The 17,791-nt window shown below is 49.5% G+C and overlaps 1 protein-coding gene across 1 annotated transcript in view; it reads left to right on the top strand.

Annotated features, from left to right (window-relative positions):
• UCKL1 (uridine-cytidine kinase 1 like 1) overlaps nucleotides 1–13,861 on the top strand; it is a 57,044-nt gene extending 43,183 nt beyond the window's left edge. Inside the window, 7 exon segments of the mRNA XM_081916926.1 lie at nucleotides 1,518–1,616; nucleotides 2,030–2,123; nucleotides 3,290–3,352; nucleotides 6,592–6,714; nucleotides 7,880–7,987; nucleotides 12,205–12,361; nucleotides 13,478–13,861. Of these exon segments, the coding sequence (XP_081773052.1) occupies nucleotides 1,518–1,616; nucleotides 2,030–2,123; nucleotides 3,290–3,352; nucleotides 6,592–6,714; nucleotides 7,880–7,987; nucleotides 12,205–12,361; nucleotides 13,478–13,554 (721 nt within the window). The 3' untranslated portion in view covers nucleotides 13,555–13,861.
• The last annotated feature ends 3,930 nt before the right edge of the window (nucleotides 13,862–17,791 follow it).

Genomic DNA, 17,791 nt, shown 5'->3' with positions numbered 1-17,791 from the left:
TCATCCATCTATCTATCTCCCATATTTTTTGCTCTATAAGACGCACTTTCCCCCTCCTAAAAAGTAAGGGGAAATGTGTGTGCTTCTTATGGAGTGAATGCAGGCTGCGCAGCTATTGCTGAAGCCAGGAGAGGAAAAGGGATTGGTGCACACCGATATATAGAGCAAAAAATGTGGTATTTTATATCCCGACCCTCGTCCCAAAGGTTGCCAGTGCCCTGACCCCACAGTTGGAGGCCGCCATATTCTGAAACCCAGTTGCTGGAAACCAAAGGAGGGGAGAGTCGGTCCTCTGCTCGGATCCCTGGGCAGGATTCCCAGAGGCATCTAGCTGGCCACTGTGAGATCAGGATCCCGGACCAGATGGGCCCTGGCCCTGATCCAACAGGCTCTCCTTGGTTCCGCCCTGCCCAACTTCATGTGTCAAGTTCAGCCACGGCTCCCTGCTAAGCGCTGCCAATAACTTACTCAAGGGAGGTGGCCGAGAGTAAGATTTGTGGGGATGATTAGGGAGGCAGGAGAGCATATATTATTTCATGATATCCTTCCTAACTTGCGCAGGCAAGTTCCATATTCTAGCAGAGTTCCAAACATCCCCCTTTTTAAATTACACAGCGATCAGCTTGTTCATCTGAGTCTTCCTATTAAAAGATTCTTTCCTGGTAAAATCCCTCTTAAAAAGAATAAACACAAGAATCTGATTAGCATTAATATAAAAGTAGTTTACTCACAGATCCGTTCAGGTTCACAGACATGTCCCTGAAGGCAGGCTTAGGTCACATACCAACTAGAACTATTCCATATAGAAGTTAGTCCCAAGTGACTGCGGCTAAGCAGTCACTTCTCCAAACACACAGCAACATACAAAATGGAGAAGGCACACTGATCAGAACATGGAGGCTATGTGCTCCTCCATGCTAGTACAACAGACCACCCCATCTTCAAGTTACATGTAGTGGAAGTCTGTCCCAGGTCAGGAGGAAACAGGAAGTCTTCTCCTGAGTGGTACAAAACATCCCCTAACATGTCCACTGTAGGAATGTTGTAATGTAAAGGTAAAGGGACCCCTGACTGTTAAGTCCAGTCACAGACAAGTCTGGGGTTGCGGCGCTCATCTCGCTTTACTGGCCGAGGGAGCAAGAGTTTGTCTACTTGCACTTGACGTGCTTTCGAACTGCTAGGTGGGCAGGAGCAGGGACCGAACAACGGAGCTCACCCCGTTGCGGGGATTTGAACCGCCGACCTTCTGATCGGCAAGCCCTAGGCTCCGTGGTTTAGACCACAGTGCCACCTGCGTAGGAATGTTGTGCTGGACGGCAGTTTTACATCCCACAAGATTCCCTTCCCCATTGAGCCTGTCCATGGGGCGTTTTAGCCATCGCGAAAGGTCTGTGTGGTTTGTTCGGATGAGGAAAGCTGTGGGATCTTTGGGGTGGCTTCTCTTCTCTGGCTGGGGGAGGAAGCAGGGCTTTCCCCAAGAAGCCTTTAACTTGACTTTAATTCTCCTTTTTCTTCAGGGCAGCACTGGCCTCTGCCCATCAATGCCACCCTCTCCCCAAGACTCTCAGTGTGCTGAAGAACACCCCGCAAGTGAAAGGCATGCACACAATCATCCGGTGAGTTGGGTGCCTTGTTCTAAGTTCTTTTCAGCACCACGGAGAGCTCCTGGCGAGCCGCTTACTCCATTGAGAGCAGGAAGCAAACTGTTGCCTGTTGAGCATCCGCCTCCAAACTCCCCTTTCCTGTGCTCCGCCGCAGAAGTGGCAAGAAATGAGATTCAGACTCAACATCAGGAAGAACTTTCTGACAGTAAGAGCAGTTTGACAGGGGAACCGTCTCCCTCGGGAGGTTGTAGACTCTCCTTCCTTGGAGGCTTTTAAGCAGAGTTTGGGTGACCATCTGTCAGGGATGCTTTAGCTGAGATTACAGCATCGCAGGGGGTTGGATTAGATGGCCCTCGGGTCCCTTCCAACTCTTATAATTCTATGAACCTAACGCCTTCCTTCTCTCCTCTTCGTTACCCTTTCAGGGACAAGGAGACAAGTCGGGATGAGTTTATCTTCTACTCCAAACGGCTGATGCGTCTCCTGATTGAACATGCACTGTCCTTCCTGCCTTTCCAGGTAGGCTGATCAAAGTGGTCTTCCAAACCACGGGTAGGCAAACTAAGGCCTGGAGGCAGGATCCGGCCCAATTGCCTTCTAAATCCGGCCTGCAGACAGTCTGGGAATCAGCGTGTTTTTACATGAGTAGAATGTGTCCTTTTATTTAAAATGCATCTCTGGGTTATTTGTGGGGCATAGGAATTTGTTCATTTCCCCCCAAAAAATATAGTCTGGCCCCGCCCCCCACCAAGGTCTGAGGGACAGTGGACCGGCCCCCTGCTGAAAAGGTTTGCTGACTCCTGTTCCAAACCATGGCTGAGCTGAAAGGGATCAGGACTCTTTTGAAAGAGGATCCTGTCTCTTTGGGTGATTTGTTGCAGAATCATTGGGAGGGAGCAGGCAGTGTGCTCATTTTGCATCCTCTTGATTGGTTGGGATCACCCATGTGGCCTCTATAAGTGGCATTGCCCTCACTCAAAATGGCGCCCATCTGCCCTTAAGTAACAGGTGCAGGCCGCCAAATCTGATTGGTTGCATTCTATTGCAATGTTGCATAATCTCCAATGGCTTGGGATCACTTGAGTGAAATACAGAGGGGAAATGACTGATTTGGCACCAGAATGTGAGGCAGGGAGGTGATTTGTGAAACAGCTATGAGAAAAGCAGAGTTGGAGGGCTTTTGGGGAGTGAGGTTTGCCCCACCTGAAATCATGGATTTCAAGCTAGAAGGTGGACCTGGAAAAGTTCCATTCAGCTCTAAATCTAAGAAGAAAATTCGAGGGTAGGCGATACCACAAAAGGAGTGGCGTTCAAGTCCAGAGATGAGTTTTCTTCTCTCGCTGAACACAGTTTAAAGAAGCAATATCAGGCTAAACTTAATTATGGCCCAAAAGTGACCTTCCTTGCTCATAAAATCCTCTGGAACCTCACCCCCTCTCTCTGCACCCTTTTTGTGCCCTGGGAAGAGAGCTGGATAGAAATGGTTTCAGCGATGGGCGCTTGCATTCTGCCCTAAGGAAACCTGGATTTGCAGCCTGCATAAGTTGTTTTTTAAAAATGCACATGTCTGTTTGTTTTGCGTAATTTATTCTGCTTTTCTGCCACTGATGAGCTCCGTACCTCTCACTTGGACTCTGTCCCTGCCCAAATTCCCTATTAATTTCTGTGTGCCGTTGCCTTTCCAGACCTGCACAGTTCAGACCCCGCAAGGGCACGACTATGAAGGCCGAAATTACAGTGGGAAGCAAGTAAGTGTCACTGGCAGAGGATTCTCAAAGCAGAGTCCGGAGAAAACCAGGGGTGTGTGAAACCTGCTCCTGTTTTGATTCACAGTTCCAGCTTTCTGCATGTGGCATCTTCTATTTGGAACGAATCTTAACTCTCTCTTTTTGCATTGCGGTGTTTTGAGGGGGATATTTGCTGAAGCCTTTGACAGGTGCTGTGCTGGCAGTCACTCCTGCACCTGTCGGTGTCACAATAGTGACCCCTGGGTTTCTATATCTGCACATTCAGTAGTTTCAATAACTTGGAGCTTTTGGACAGCTTTCTCCTAAAAATAGCACACATCTGGGTCTGAGCATCCTTGAGTCTGGTGCATCTGGAGAGTGTTGGGGCCGTGGGATGGAAGCCAGCTGGCTTGGCCCCAGCCGGATCGGGTCCCTTCTCAGCCTTGCCATTGCGGAGATCCATCAGTCATCCTCCTGAGACATGCGTCTGTGACTCATGCTTCTGTGCATGCAACAGTACACATATCTCAGCAAACACACAACAGATCAGGCCCGAGGCAGGGATACTATACTATACTAAACTACACATTTATGATACATAAATCAGGACAAAGAAAAACATGGCTTCTCTCCTTGTCATTCTTCTCAGAGGGAGAGAAAACAAAAGCAATACAGAGCGGATGTTCCGCTCACGGGACTCCAGCAATCTGTGCTGGAATGTGAACAGACATGTGACATGTAACAATCCCACATATCTGCAGCAAAGGGTGGAATGGAATTCCCAACTAAACCTGACGCAAACCCCAAGAGGAAAGAACAGGCCCAGTTTCTGTTGAGAAGAGTCACCAGCAGCTGAAGGAAGCAAGAGGAGAATGTAGCAAGAGAAAGGTTTTCTGCTGTTTAAAAGATTTTTTTTCTAATTGATTAATTGCCTAGCTTCACTCAGTTTAAAATTACTTAACCGATTCAATTCAAATGCATTTCGTATCACTTTAATAAAGGCTCTTTTTCCAGGATCCTGAAAAAGAGGGATAATTTATCAGAGAACAGCTGGGCAGGATGACAAACTCCCACCGAGTCTTCCTGAAAAACATTGGTGTTGGGTTTTGTTTTTTTTTAAAAAAAAAAAAAATAATTCTCGAGAATGCTTGGGAGTGAAGCGGTGGGGAGATTTCAGTGTTTGATCAAGCATTCTTAGAGAAAACACACACACAAATCCATACTAGGTAAAAAAAAGGTAAAGGACCCCTGGACTGTTAAGTCCAGTCAAAGGTGACAATGGGGTTGTGGCGCTCATCTCGCTTTCAGGCTGAGGGAGCCGGCGTTTGTCCACAGACAGCTTTCTGGGTCATGTCGCCAGCAGGACTAAACTGTTACGATAATGAAGCAATGCAGCTGCAAAGTCCTAGCTTGAAGTGTAAACATGATGGGAATGTTGGGACTGCTGTGGGAACAGAGGGGCAGTCATTTCACAGTGCGCAGCACCGGAATTACCTCAGAGTGTAATATGAGCTGTACAGGATGTACAGGAAGTTTTAGTTACAACACTGCTGGAGTATGAAGAGAGCAGTCATGTTTTTTGTAACGCTGCAAAGGCAGAAATAAAAGCATGTAAACACGTTTCTGTCTATCTCTTTCCCCTGCCTGGGGGAGGCAGGAAAGAGGGGTGTGTTCTTCTCACGTTTGAGAAGAATCGCCGATCGAGACCTTGCCTGTGTCTGCTGGGTGCCTGGACTGCTGCCAGCTTCTCATGAGAAGGGCTTGAATTTCCAACATAAACTGCTACTGGCACACGGAGGACAGTGATGAGTGCCAGAGCGCATGGAAACGCCATTTACCTTCCCGCCGCAGCAGTACCTATTTATCTACTTGCACTGGTGTGTTTTCGAACTGCAAGGTTGCAGGAGCCGGGACAGAGCAACGGAAGCTCACCCCTTTGCGGGGATTCGAACCGCCGACCTTCCGATTGGCAAGCCTAAGAGGCTCAGTGGTCTAGAGCACAGTGCCAACCACATCCCTTAAGAAATCCACACTACCAGAGGGTGAAGCATGCACTGACAATTCTTGCCAGGGATCATGGGACTGCCGTTTCCACTGCCTCCCAACTCAATGTAGAAGGCAGAGTAACTCCAAGTACCAACCTTGCCAGCAGGAAACGACTGTCCTAGGGAAATTGCGCTTGCCCTGCAGCCTGATTTCCGCTTAACAACTGGGTGGAAAGAGCTCTCCTGTCTCTTGCAAGCCCACCTCCCCACCAGCTACCCCCTCCCTTCTCAAAGGAAAGAAGCTTTCTACTTGGAAAGGGTTTGGCACTTGCAAGGAGAGCTGGCCAACGTTACAGATGAACCCCTTTTCGAACTGAACTCTGTCTGGGCACCACTTTGAAATGGAGCAGAGCTTTTTCAGCTCACTCATTTGCCTAAGGCAGGCATGAACACAACTCCACAGAACTTCGCCTGAAAGCGGAAGAACAAGGCAGCGACTCCTTTGTATTCATTTATGGCAACGACACAGCCTGATCACCTGGAGGTGATTCTTTTTACTTAGCCCAGCCACGCTCTAAGAAATGCAGAATGGTGAGATAGAAGAAGAAGAGGAAGAAGAGTTTGGATTTGATATCCTGCTTTACCACTACCCTAAGGAGTCTCAAGGGGATGCGGGTAGCACTGTGGGTTAAACCACAGAGCCTAGGACTTGCTGATCGAAAAGTCAGTGATTCGAATCCCTACGGCGGGGTGAGCTCCCGTTGCTCGGTCCCTGCTCCTGCCAACCTAGCAGTTCGAAAGCACGTCAAAGTGCAAGTAGATAAATAGGTACTGCTCTGGCGGGAAGGTAAATGGCATTTCCGTGCGCTGCTCTGGTTCGCCAGAAGCAGCTTAGTCATGCTGGCCACACGACCCGGAAGCTGTACGCCGGCTCCCTCGGCCAGTAAAGTGAGATGAGCACCGCAACCCCAGAGTCGGCCACGACTGGACCTAATGGTTAGCACTCCCTTTACCTTTAAGGAGTCTCAAAGCAGCTAACAATCTCCTTTTCCCTTCCTCCCCCACAACAAACACTCTGTGAGGTGAATGGGGTTGAGAGACTTCAGAGAAGTGTGACTAGCCCAAGGTCACCCAGCAGCTGCATGTGGAGAAGCAGGGAATCGAACCCAGTTCACCAGATTACGAGTCCACCGCTCTTAACCACTACACCACACTGGTAGTAGAGAGCTGGAGGAATTATACTTGCAGGTTTTCACCTTGTCCTCTGTCTTCCAGATTACTGGCGTGTCCATTTTGAGGGCTGGGGAGACCATGGAGCCAGCGCTGCGGGCCGTCTGTAAGGATGTCCGGATTGGCACCATCCTCATCCAGACCAACCGGTATACAGGGGAGCCAGAGGTAAATGTCCAGGCCTGGTATGGGGCAAGGGCTTGGTAGTGGCCTGAGCTACTTGGCCACCTCTCTGGCGGTATCCCAAACCCTCAAAACTCAAGGCATTGTTGCTCCGCACTGTGGTCCTGTTAATACGGTTATTGGTCAGTTTTGTGGCTTGTTATTTTATGATTTTAATGAGACTGAGTTTGGGGCGGTATCCGGCTAACGTGTCCTTCCAGCACAAGGATCTGGGCTCCTGCAAGAGAACTTCCCCTCCCTTCCCCCTTGCACCCCCTAAATCTGTTCCAGGGACTCCCCCAACCCATCCAGAGCAGATTTGGGAAGGGTGCTGGGTGCACACAGGAAGAAAGTTCTGTTGTGCAAGCATTGCACTGATATTATTTGGATACCATTGTCAGTCTTTAATTCTGATATTTTTGTAACCCGTCCTGGGACCTTTTGGTCAAGGGCTAGCTAGAAGTGGGTTGTGGCCAACTAAATTTTGGGTCTGCACCCACTGAAACGGATGTGCCTAAGTTTTCCACACCCATTAATTTCAATGGGTCTACTCTGAGCATGACTTGCATTTGATGCAACCTATTATTATTATTATTATTATTATTATTATTATTATACAGCATCTTGTTATTTGACGGCATAGGTCACGCTACTTTAAGAGGGCTGATGATGAAGAAGCAGAGTGATAACAAAGATATTTAAGCAGTGTTGCTGGATAGATACAGGCCAGCCCAATGTCCTGTCTGGTTAGATCAAAAAGATCAGGTGGATATTAATTTTGTGTAATCCATCCTTTGCCAGCTGAGTGCCCTTCAAATCTTTTGGACTACAACTCCCATCAACCTAGCCAGAATGGGCAGTGGTGTACAGTGGGCATGAATAAAACTTAATATTGCCGACAATGCCATGCCATGCTTTGCAGCTTTCTCTGACCTAGAGCTTTCCAGAAGTTGTTGGCCAAAACACCTGGAGGGCACCAGGTTGGGGAAGACTGGCCTAGTCTATATCCACCTCTGGGCTCATTTGATGGTGCTCGCCAACTTTTGTCTTGGGGGATGTGGGTTGCCAACAGTGACCCTATGCAAGGAATGAGCAGGGGAGTCCTGCTGGGGACACTTCCCTCCCTGCTTGCCATCTCCGAACGCTCCCTTCCTCCTTCTCCCTCCTCCAGCTGCATTATCTGAGGCTTCCGAAGGACATCAGTGAAGATCACGTGATCCTCATGGACTGTACGGTCTCTACAGGAGCAGCAGCCATGATGGCTGTGAGGGTGTTGCTGGTAAGGGAGGCAGGTGGTGTGGGACAGCTTTGACTTAGCTGCTGGGAGAGAAGGAAAGAGGCCGTTGGGAGGGAAGGGAAGAGGCTGATGGGAGGGAGGGAAAGAGGCTGTTGGGAGGGAAGGAAAGAGGCTGTTGGGAGGGAAGGGAAGAGGCTGATGGGAGGGAAGGGAAGAGGCTGTTGGGAGGGAAGGAAAGAGGCCGTTGGGAGGGAAGGGAAGAGGCTGATGGGAGGGAGGGAAAGAGGCTGTTGGGAGGGAAGGGAAGAGGCTGTTGGGAGGGAAGGAAAGAGGCCGTTGGGAGGGAAGGGAAGAGGCTGATGGGAGGGAGGGAAAGAGGCTGTTGGGAGGGAAGGAAAGAGGCTGTTGGGAGGGAAGGAAAGAGGCTGATGGGAGGGAAGGGAAGAGGCTGTTGGGAGGGAAGGAAAGAGGCTGTTGGGAGGGAGGGAAATAGGCTGTTGGGAGGGAAGGAAAGAGGCTGATGGGAGGGAAGGGAAGAGGCTGTTGGGAGGGAAGGAAAGAGGCTGATGGGAGGGAAGGGAAGAGGCTGATGGGAGGGAGGGAAATAGGCTGTTGGGAGGGAAGGAAAGAGGCTGATGGGAGGGAAGGAAAGAGGCTTTTGAGAGGGAAGGAAAGAGGCTGTTGGGAGGGAAGGAAAGAGGCTGTTGGGAGGGAAGGAAAGAGGCTGATGGGAGGGAGGGAAATAGGCTGTTGGGAGGGAGGGAAAGAGGCTGATGGGAGGGAAGGAAAGAGGCTTTTGAGAGGGAAGGAAAGAGGCTGATGGGAGGGAAGGGAAGAGGCTGTTGGGAGGGAAGGAAAGAGGCTGTTGGGAGGGAGGGAAATAGGCTGTTGGGAGGGAAGGAAAGAGGCTGATGGGAGGGAAGGGAAGAGGCTGTTGGGAGGGAAGGAAAGAGGCTGTTGGGAGGGAAGGGAAGAGGCTGATGGGAGGGAAGGGAAGAGGCTGATGGGAGGGAGGGAAATAGGCTGTTGGGAGGGAGGGAAAGAGGCTGATGGGAGGGAAGGAAAGAGGCTGTTGGGAGGGAAGGAAAGAGGCTGATGGGAGGGAAGGGAAGAGGCTGTTGGGAGGGAAGGAAAGAGGCTGTTGGGAGGGAGGGAAATAGGCTGTTGGGAGGGAAGGAAAGAGGCTGATGGGAGGGAAGGGAAGAGGCTGTTGGGAGGGAAGGAAAGAGGCTGTTGGGAGGGAAGGGAAGAGGCTGATGGGAGGGAAGGAAAGAGGCTTTTGAGAGGGAAGGAAAGAGGCTGTTGGGAGGGAAGGAAAGAGGCTGTTGGGAGGGAAGGAAAGAGGCTGATGGGAGGGAGGGAAATAGGCTGTTGGGAGGGAGGGAAAGAGGCTGATGGGAGGGAAGGAAAGAGGCTTTTGAGAGGGAAGGAAAGAGGCTGATGGGAGGGAAGGAAAGAGGCTTTTGAGAGGGAAGGAAAGAGGCTGTTGGGAGGGAAGGAAAGAGGCTGATGGGAGGGAAGGGAAGAGGCTGATGGGAGGGAAGGGAAGAGGCTGATGGGAGGGAAGGGAAGAGGCTGATGGGAGGGAAGGAAAGAGGCTGTTGGGAGGGAAGGAAAGAGGCTGATGGGAGGGAAGGAAAGAGGCTGTTGGGAGGGAAGGAAAGAGGCTGATGGGAGGGAAGGGAAGAGGCTGATGGGAGGGAAGGAAAGAGGCTGATGGGAGGGAGGGAAATAGGCTGTTGGGAGGGAGGGAAAGAGGCTGTTGGGAGGGAAGGAAAGAGGCTGTTGGGAGGGAAGGAAAGAGGCTGTTGGGAGGGAAGGAAAGAGGCTGTTGGGAGGGAAGGAAAGAGGCTGTTGGGAGGGAAGGAAAGAGGCTGTTGGGAGGGAAGGGAAGAGGCTGATGGGAGGGAGGGAAATAGGCTGTTGGGAGGGAAGGAAAGAGGCTGATGGGAGGGAAGGAAAGAGGCTTTTGAGAGGGAAGGAAAGAGGCTGTTGGGAGGGAAGGAAAGAGGCTGTTGGGAGGGAGGGAAAGAGGCTGATGGGAGGGAAGGGAAGAGGCTGATGGGAGGGAAGGAAAGAGGCTGATGGGAGGGAAGGGAAGAGGCTGATGGGAGGGAAGGAAAGAGGCTGATGGGAGGGAGGGAAATAGGCTGTTGGGAGGGAAGGAAAGAGGCTGATGGGAGGGAAGGAAAGAGGCTATTGGGAGGGAAGGAAAGAGGCTGTTGGGAGGGAAGGAAAGAGGCTGTTGGGAGGGAAGGAAAGAGACTGTTGGGAGGGAAGGAAAGAGGCTGTTGGGAGGGAAGGAAAGATGTTGATGGGAGGGAAGGAAAGAGGCTGTTGGGAGGGAAGGAAAGAGGCTGTTGGGAGGGAAGGAAAGAGGCTGTTGGGAGGGAAGGAAAGAGGCTGTTGGGAGGGAAGGAAAGAGGCTGTTGGGAGGGAAGGAAAGAGGCTGTTGGGAGGGAAGGAAAGAGGCTGTTGGGAGGGAGGGAAATAGGCTGTTGGGAGGGAGGGAAATAGGCTGTTGGGAGGGAAGGAAAGAGGCTGCTGGGAGGGAAGGAAAGAGGCTGATGGGAGGGAAGGAAAGAGGCTGTTGGGAGGGAAGGAAAGAGGCTGTTGGGAGGGAAGGAAAGAGGCTGTTGGGAGGGAAGGAAAGAGGCTGTTGGGAGGGAAGGAAAGAGGCTGTTGGGAGGGAGGGAAATAGGCTGTTGGGAGGGAAGGAAAGAGGCTGTTGGGAGGGAAGGAAAGAGGCTGTTGGGAGGGAGGGAAATACGCTGTTGGGAGGGAAGGAAAGAGGCTGTTGGGAGGGAAGGAAAGAGGCTGTTGGGAGGGAAGGGAAGAGGCTGTTGGGAGGGAGGGAAAGAGGCTATTGGGAGGGAAGGGAAGAGGCTGATGGGAGGGAAGGAAAGAGGCTGTTGGGAGGGAGGGAAATAGGCTGTTGGGAGGGAAGGAAAGAGGCTGTTGGGAGGGAAGGAAAGAGGCTGTTGGGAGGGAAGGAAAGAGGCTGTTGGGAGGGAAGGAAAGAGGCTGTTGGGAGGGAAGGAAAGAGGCTGTTGGGAGGGAAGGAAAGAGGCTGTTGGGAGGGAAGGAAAGAGGCTGTTGGGAGGGAGGGAAATAGGCTGTTGGGAGGGAGGGAAATAGGCTGTTGGGAGGGAAGGAAAGAGGCTGCTGGGAGGGAAGGAAAGAGGCTGTTGGGAGGGAAGGAAAGAGGCTGTTGGGAGGGAAGGAAAGAGGCTGATGGGAGGGAAGGGAAGAGGCTGATGGGAGGGAAGGAAAGAGGCTGATGGGAGGGAGGGAAATAGGCTGTTGGGAGGGAGGGAAAGAGGCTGTTGGGAGGGAAGGAAAGAGGCTGTTGGGAGGGAAGGAAAGAGGCTGTTGGGAGGGAAGGAAAGAGGCTGTTGGGAGGGAAGGAAAGAGGCTGTTGGGAGGTAGGGAAAGAGGCTGTTGGGAGGTAGGGAAAGAGGCTGTTGGAAGGGAAGGAAAGAGGCTGATGGGAGGGAGGGAAATAGGCTATTGGGAGGGAAGGAAAGAGGCTGTTGGGAGGTAGGGAAAGAGGCTGTTGGAAGGGAAGGAAAGAGGCTGATGGGAGGGAGGGAAATAGGCTATTGGGAGGGAAGGAAAGAGGCTGTTGGGAGGGAGGGAAAGAGGCTATTGGGAGGGAAGGAAAGAGGCTGATGGGAGGGAGGGAAATAGGCTGTTGGGAGGGAAGGAAAGAGGCTGATGGGAGGGAAGGAAAGAGGCTTTTGAGAGGGAAGGAAAGAGGCTGTTGGGAGGGAAGGAAAGAGGCTGTTGGGAGGGAGGGAAAGAGGCTGTTGGGAGGGAAGGAAAGAGGCTGATGGGAGGGAGGGAAATAGGCTATTGGGAGGGAAGGAAAGAGGCTGTTGGGAGGGAAGGAAAGAGGCTGTTGGGAGGGAGGGAAAGAGGCTGTTGGGAGGGAAGGAAAGAGGCTGATGGGAGGGAGGGAAATAGGCTATTGGGAGGGAAGGGAAGAGGCTGATGGGAGGGAAGGGCAGTGGTAACAGCACTCCCCTCTGAACATTAGAAATGAAGGGGGAAATTCTGAGTATTTCATCTGACCATCCACCGAAAGCATAAGCTTGGTGTGGGAAAACCAGATGTTGCTGAACTACAATTCCCACCAGCCCTAGCAGGCACAGCCAGTGACCAGGGTTGTTGGGAGTTGTAGTTCCGTAACACCCAGAGGGCCAGAGGGCAAGCTGGGGAGTGAAACTAAATGGCCGAAACCCTCTTCTTTCTCTTAGGACCACGACGTCCCAGAGGACAAGATATTCCTCCTCTCCCTGCTGATGGCCGAGATGGGCGTCCACTCTGTCGCTTACGCCTTCCCGCAGGTGAAGATCATCACGACCGCCGTGGACAAGAAAGTGAACGACCTCTTCCGCATCATCCCTGGTATTGGTGAGTGGCCAGGGTTAGGAGGTCCTGCCGCTGGTCTTGAGCCAGCGAAGCTTCTGAATGCCTGTTACTGGAAACCTTATGTTCTCTTATGCTCAGATCCCAATTGTGTGTTTCCACTGTGAGAACAGGATGCTGGACCGGAGTGGCCATTGGCCTGATCCAGCAACCAGCTCTTCCCTATGTTCTTACGGTTGTCGGATCCCTGGAAAAGTTTTTGAGTTGTTCATTCTCTGATGGCTCAGAGCTGCTTGCAAGCAATAATATAATTCCTAACCACCACCATTGATGCAGAAAATACGGGGTCGTTTCTTAGCATTGTGGGTTTTTTTTCCTAGCTGCAGACAGTTTGAATAAGGCAGGCATAGGCAAACTCAGCCCTCCATATGTTTTTTTAGACTACAACTCTCATCATCCCTGACCACTGGTCCTGCTAGCTAGGGATGATGGGAGTTGTAGTCCCAAAACATCTGGAGGGCCAAGTTTGCCTATGCCTGGAATACGGCATCTGAAGGCAGCCCTGTATAGGAAAGTTTTTAAATGTTTGATGTTTTACTGTGGTCTTACAATTGTTGGGAGCCACCCAGAGTGGCTGCGGTAACCCAATCAGATGAGTGGCATAGAAATGTAATAATAGTAATAATAATGGTAATAATAGTTGTAAAAACAAGAAAAATAATTCCAGGGCAAACCAGTGGATCCCACAAAGCAAACTTCTTTTCAGCATATGACAAAAGCCGGACAATGGAGATTCATCTCTGTGGGGAGTTCCACCATTTAGGGTCTGCCTCAGAGAAAGCCCTCTCCTTGGCCAGCTTTCCCCACACTTCCAAGGGTGGTGGAAGTACCCAAGAGAGTCTCCTCTGCCAGATTTAACACCCAAGAAGTGGGCGCTCCTGACACCACCTCGAGAAGGTGACAAATCTCTAGGATTTGCTGAACGCTCATGAAACAGGTTTCAAGAATGAGAATCTAGCAGAAGGATTTTGGGATTTTTGCCAGACGGGAACGTTCCGGGCACATCTCTGAATAGCGCAGACACAGCTCAGCGTACTTCCTACGTGCACAAGGGTTTCTCGTAGCTCTTCCTAATTCCCATTCCCTCCTGCCTCCCTCTAGGAAATTTTGGAGACCGATACTTTGGCACGGATGCGCCTCCCGACTGGAGTGACGAGGAAGACCTCCTGGACTCCTAGCAAGCTCCTCTTTTGTAAAGGAACCACTCTGGAGGGAAAGAGGCTTCTGCACTGCACCTTAACCCCCCAAAACGCCCCCCCCCAAACATTTGCAAAGAGACTATCGCACTGCACCACAGATTTTTCTTACTCATCTTCCATCAGAGGCCGTGGCTGAGAGCATATTTTTTTGGAAATGGAGAGGATGACGAGAGATGCTTGCTGCCTTTTTTTATGTGCTGAGGAGCATTTCTGAGCCTAGAGGCAATGTATTTTAATTTAAAGATTTACTATAACTTATTTTATTAAAAAAAGAGAGAATGTTTCAGCTAAGTTTCAAGTGTCTTGTTGACGACTGGTGTCAATCATGCCTGACTAACAGTTCAAACATCTTTTGTGTTAATGCGGCCACAGACCCAACTTTCGTTTCCTGATGAGGCAGTAAAGGCAGCTAGTGGCTAAGTGGAGATTTGAACCCTGGTCTCCCAGGTCCCAGTCCAACACTTTTAGCCACCACACCAGCTCAACCGTCTTATCCAGATGGGATAACCCTTAGAGAAAAAGAAGCATTGTGTCGTATGAGCCTTGAAGCTGCAATAGTTTATACAGGATATATAATACAGTCATACCTTGGAAGCCAAATGCCTTGGCACTCGTACATTTTGGCTCCCAAACGCCGCATACTCAGAAGTGTTCCGGTTTGTGAACCTTCTTTGGAACCCGAACATCCAGCACGACTTCGACGGCTTCCGATTGGCTGCAGGAGCTTCCTGCAACCAATTGGAAGCCACGCCTTGGTTTCCAAATGTTTTGGAAGTCAAACGGACTTCTGGAACGGATTCCGTTCGACTTCCGAGGTACAGCTGTACTGGAAATCGAAAGGCATTCCTCAACTGAGAGAATGGCTTTTATGTACAGAAGAGTTAGCAGGAATAAAGCTGCGGAGGAATGGAGAAGCTTTAGGGAATTTTGGAATGCAGATTAAAAACTCTAATTAAGACCAACACCTTCCACTTAACCATAATCCTTTATAGGAATGTTTTTGATATTATATGACCCATTTTCCAGGATACCATGATTTGTAATTGGGCTGTTTCTTCTGTTGTGCATTGCAGTTTTGATGCAGTTAGTTTTTTTAAAAAAAATTGTTAAGTGCACTCATCTACCAGTTCAGCTTCTGGCCAGACTGTTTGCAGCGGCGGTAGCTGTACATGGGAGCTGGTGCATCGAGTTTAAAAAGCAACAACATTTTCAGTGAGACTCCAGGCCATGTGAAACTTGATTTGGGTATGTTTTCACATTGTTTGTGCCTTCCGCATCTCCTGCAAATGGGCTCTGTGATTCACACTCTGAAATATAAACAAGCTGGAGGTTGAAGTGATCTCAGGAGTTGTTGTTTTAGGAGAAATGTCAAAGCAGATTAATCCCAACACCTCTCACAACATGGGTACCTTGCTAAGGGAATGAAAGTGGTAGATAATTCAAGGGTAGGGAACTTGTCTCCCTTCTCCCAGATGTTTTTTGGATTCCAACTCCTACCGGCTCCAGTCATCAAGGCCAATAATGAGGTATGATGGGAGTCATAATCTAGCAATGTCTGCAGGACTAACCAGTTGGGTACAAAACAAGGCTAGCTAGGTTGCTTGCCTCCATTTTGATGTGAAATGGGCACCTACACTGCGAGAGCAGACCTACTCAAGATGGCAGTTGGGGCTGAGTGACGTGACGTTCTGCCATCTTGGATGTGGCCAATGGGCTAATGATGACAAGTCACGTGATGCTCCAAGATGGCTGCATTCATGAGAACTCTCTGGCACCATCCTGTTTCTAGCTTGGCAAGAGGCTCAAACAGGCCAAATTTGAGAAGGCCTTTCTGGAGAAGGAGCCCTAGAAAACAGGAACCAGAACCACCTCTCTGATTATAGCAAGTCCCGAACCAGTATTTCCACACAATTTGACTTGGCTTCCATGCGGTGATGAGATTAGCCAAGGGACAAAAAGTACCTGTGAAGCAGTCTTGCTCTGAGCCAGGAAACTGTTCCACCAAAGCCAGTGCTGCCTGTTCTGGCCAGCAGGGGCTCTTTGGGGTCTCAGGTAGGGATCCTGCCTTGCCCTTGTTTGCTGAGTGCACTACTGGGTTTCCATGTGTTTGTTAAATTCATGTCATCCAAATTTACATCAACCAAATGGGGCTCAAGATGGGTAGCAGGAGAAACATTAAAATAGCAATTTAAAAAATGTGAAAGCATGCCACCTTTGAAGGTGACTTTGAAACTACAACTAATCCAGAATGCAATGACTGGGAGCGGCGGTGCTAAAATATCTACATTGGATCCCAGTACGTTTCTAAGCCCAATTCAAAGTGTCGGTAAAGGGTAAAAGGAACCCCTGACCATTAGGTCCAGTCGCAGGGTCCTAAAAGATCTACATTGGATCCCAGTACGTTTCTAACCCTAACAAAAATGCCTCTCTTTTTTTTGTTGAAGTTATATTTAAAAACCTTTTCCAACTCATTGTATATTATATCCCAGAAGGCTTTCACCTTAGTACAAGTCCACCACATGTGAAGGAAATTCCCCTCCTCCTCCTTGCATTTCCAACTGTTTTTATCTTGGTTTCTATACATTTTAGCAAGTTTAGTCAGCGTAATGTACCAACGATACATCATCTTCATTAAGTTCTCTTTAAGTGACACACATGCTGTGAATTTAATTGTTCTTGTCCACAATTTCCCCCACTTTTCAAAGTCAATATTATGTCCCAAATACTGGGCCCATCTAATCATAACACTTTCCCCCTCTTCATCCTTTGTATTCCACTCTAATAATATCTTATACATTTTTGACAATATTTTCCTTTTACTTCCCAGCAATTTTGTCTCAAGGAATTTTTCGCTCTTTCTGGCTGGAACTTCCTTAAGGTCTCAGGTGGGTTGTCTGTACTTCAGCCTCTCAACCCAATACAGTGGTACCTCGGGTTACAGACCTCCGGAACAAATTAAGTACTTAACCTGAGGTGCCACTGTACCTCTTTTTCCGCTGGCAATGCCGGGGATTAAATTGGGGGCCGTCTGCCTGCAATGCCTATACTCTACCACTAAGCAAAACTCTTCATCTTGCAAACTTTCCGGTGCAATTTTAAATTTGCTGCATTGCTCGTCTCCTGACCAACCCTGCCTTAAAGGGCTGACCTTTGAGAGCATCCTGCTGGTTGTGGCAGCTGCCCCACCACACTGGAAAAAGCGTGTGGGCGTCCTTGCGAACCCAGTCCCCGATTATGATCATACCCTGCCCTTCCCTTGGCGAGTGACCAGAAAACCCAGATTTGTGCTGATAGTGAAAACAGCGACAGATACAGATCTGAGAGAGGCCAAGCCGTCAAGCTCTTCCATATATAGCTCAGAGTGAGAGAGTCTATTCTTTCCAGCGGAAGCATACATTACGGTCAATATCCTATACAGAGACAGTGTGCAGGTAGGGGGAAATTTTACAGGTCCTTTTATATACAGTGGTACCTCAGGTTACATACGCGTCAGGTTACGTACGCTTCAGGTTACAGACTCCGCTAACCCAGAAATAGTGCTTCAGGTTAAGAACTTTGCTTCAGGATGAGAACAGAAATCGTGCTCCGGTGGCGCGGCAGCAGCAGGAGGCCCCATTAGCTAAAGTGGTGCTTCAGGTTAAGAACAGTTTCAGGTTAAGTACGGACCTCCGGAACGAATTAAGTACTTAACCCAAGATACCACTATATTGCAGGGTTTTGGACTAGATAATGCTTGGGGGGTTACCTTCCAACTACACAGGCACTCCGAGCCCAGCAGAAAAGATTGCACAGGTGTAGTCCAAAAGTTGTAAGAATTGGAAGGGTGGCTCTCTGTTATTTCAGAAGTCAAGCCCTTTGAAATCAGCTGCTCTCTAATGTTAGTATGGCCAACTTGGTGCACATGAGCACCGTTGCACCTGAGATGTTCTCCCCCAGCACCTATGAGGCCTCTGCAATTCCTCCCACATTTTTTTTAATCTCCTTTGGAAGTGGGGAGAAATAGAAAATAATACTATAACCATGAAATACTATAACCACAAAACCAGAAATAGAAAATAATACTATAACAACAATAATACTATATAATACTATAACCACGAAACCAGAAATAGAAAATAATACTATAACAACAAAGGTCCGTATAGTTAAAGCCATGGTTTTCCCAGTAGTGATGTATGGAAGTGAGAGCTGGACCATCAAGAAGGCTGATGGCTGA

The sequence above is a fragment of the Podarcis melisellensis genome, assembly GCF_964234715.1.
Source record: "Podarcis melisellensis genome assembly, chromosome: 6".
NCBI lineage: Eukaryota > Metazoa > Chordata > Lepidosauria > Squamata > Lacertidae > Podarcis > Podarcis melisellensis.
This window is presented reverse-complemented; position numbering and strand designations above follow the sequence as displayed.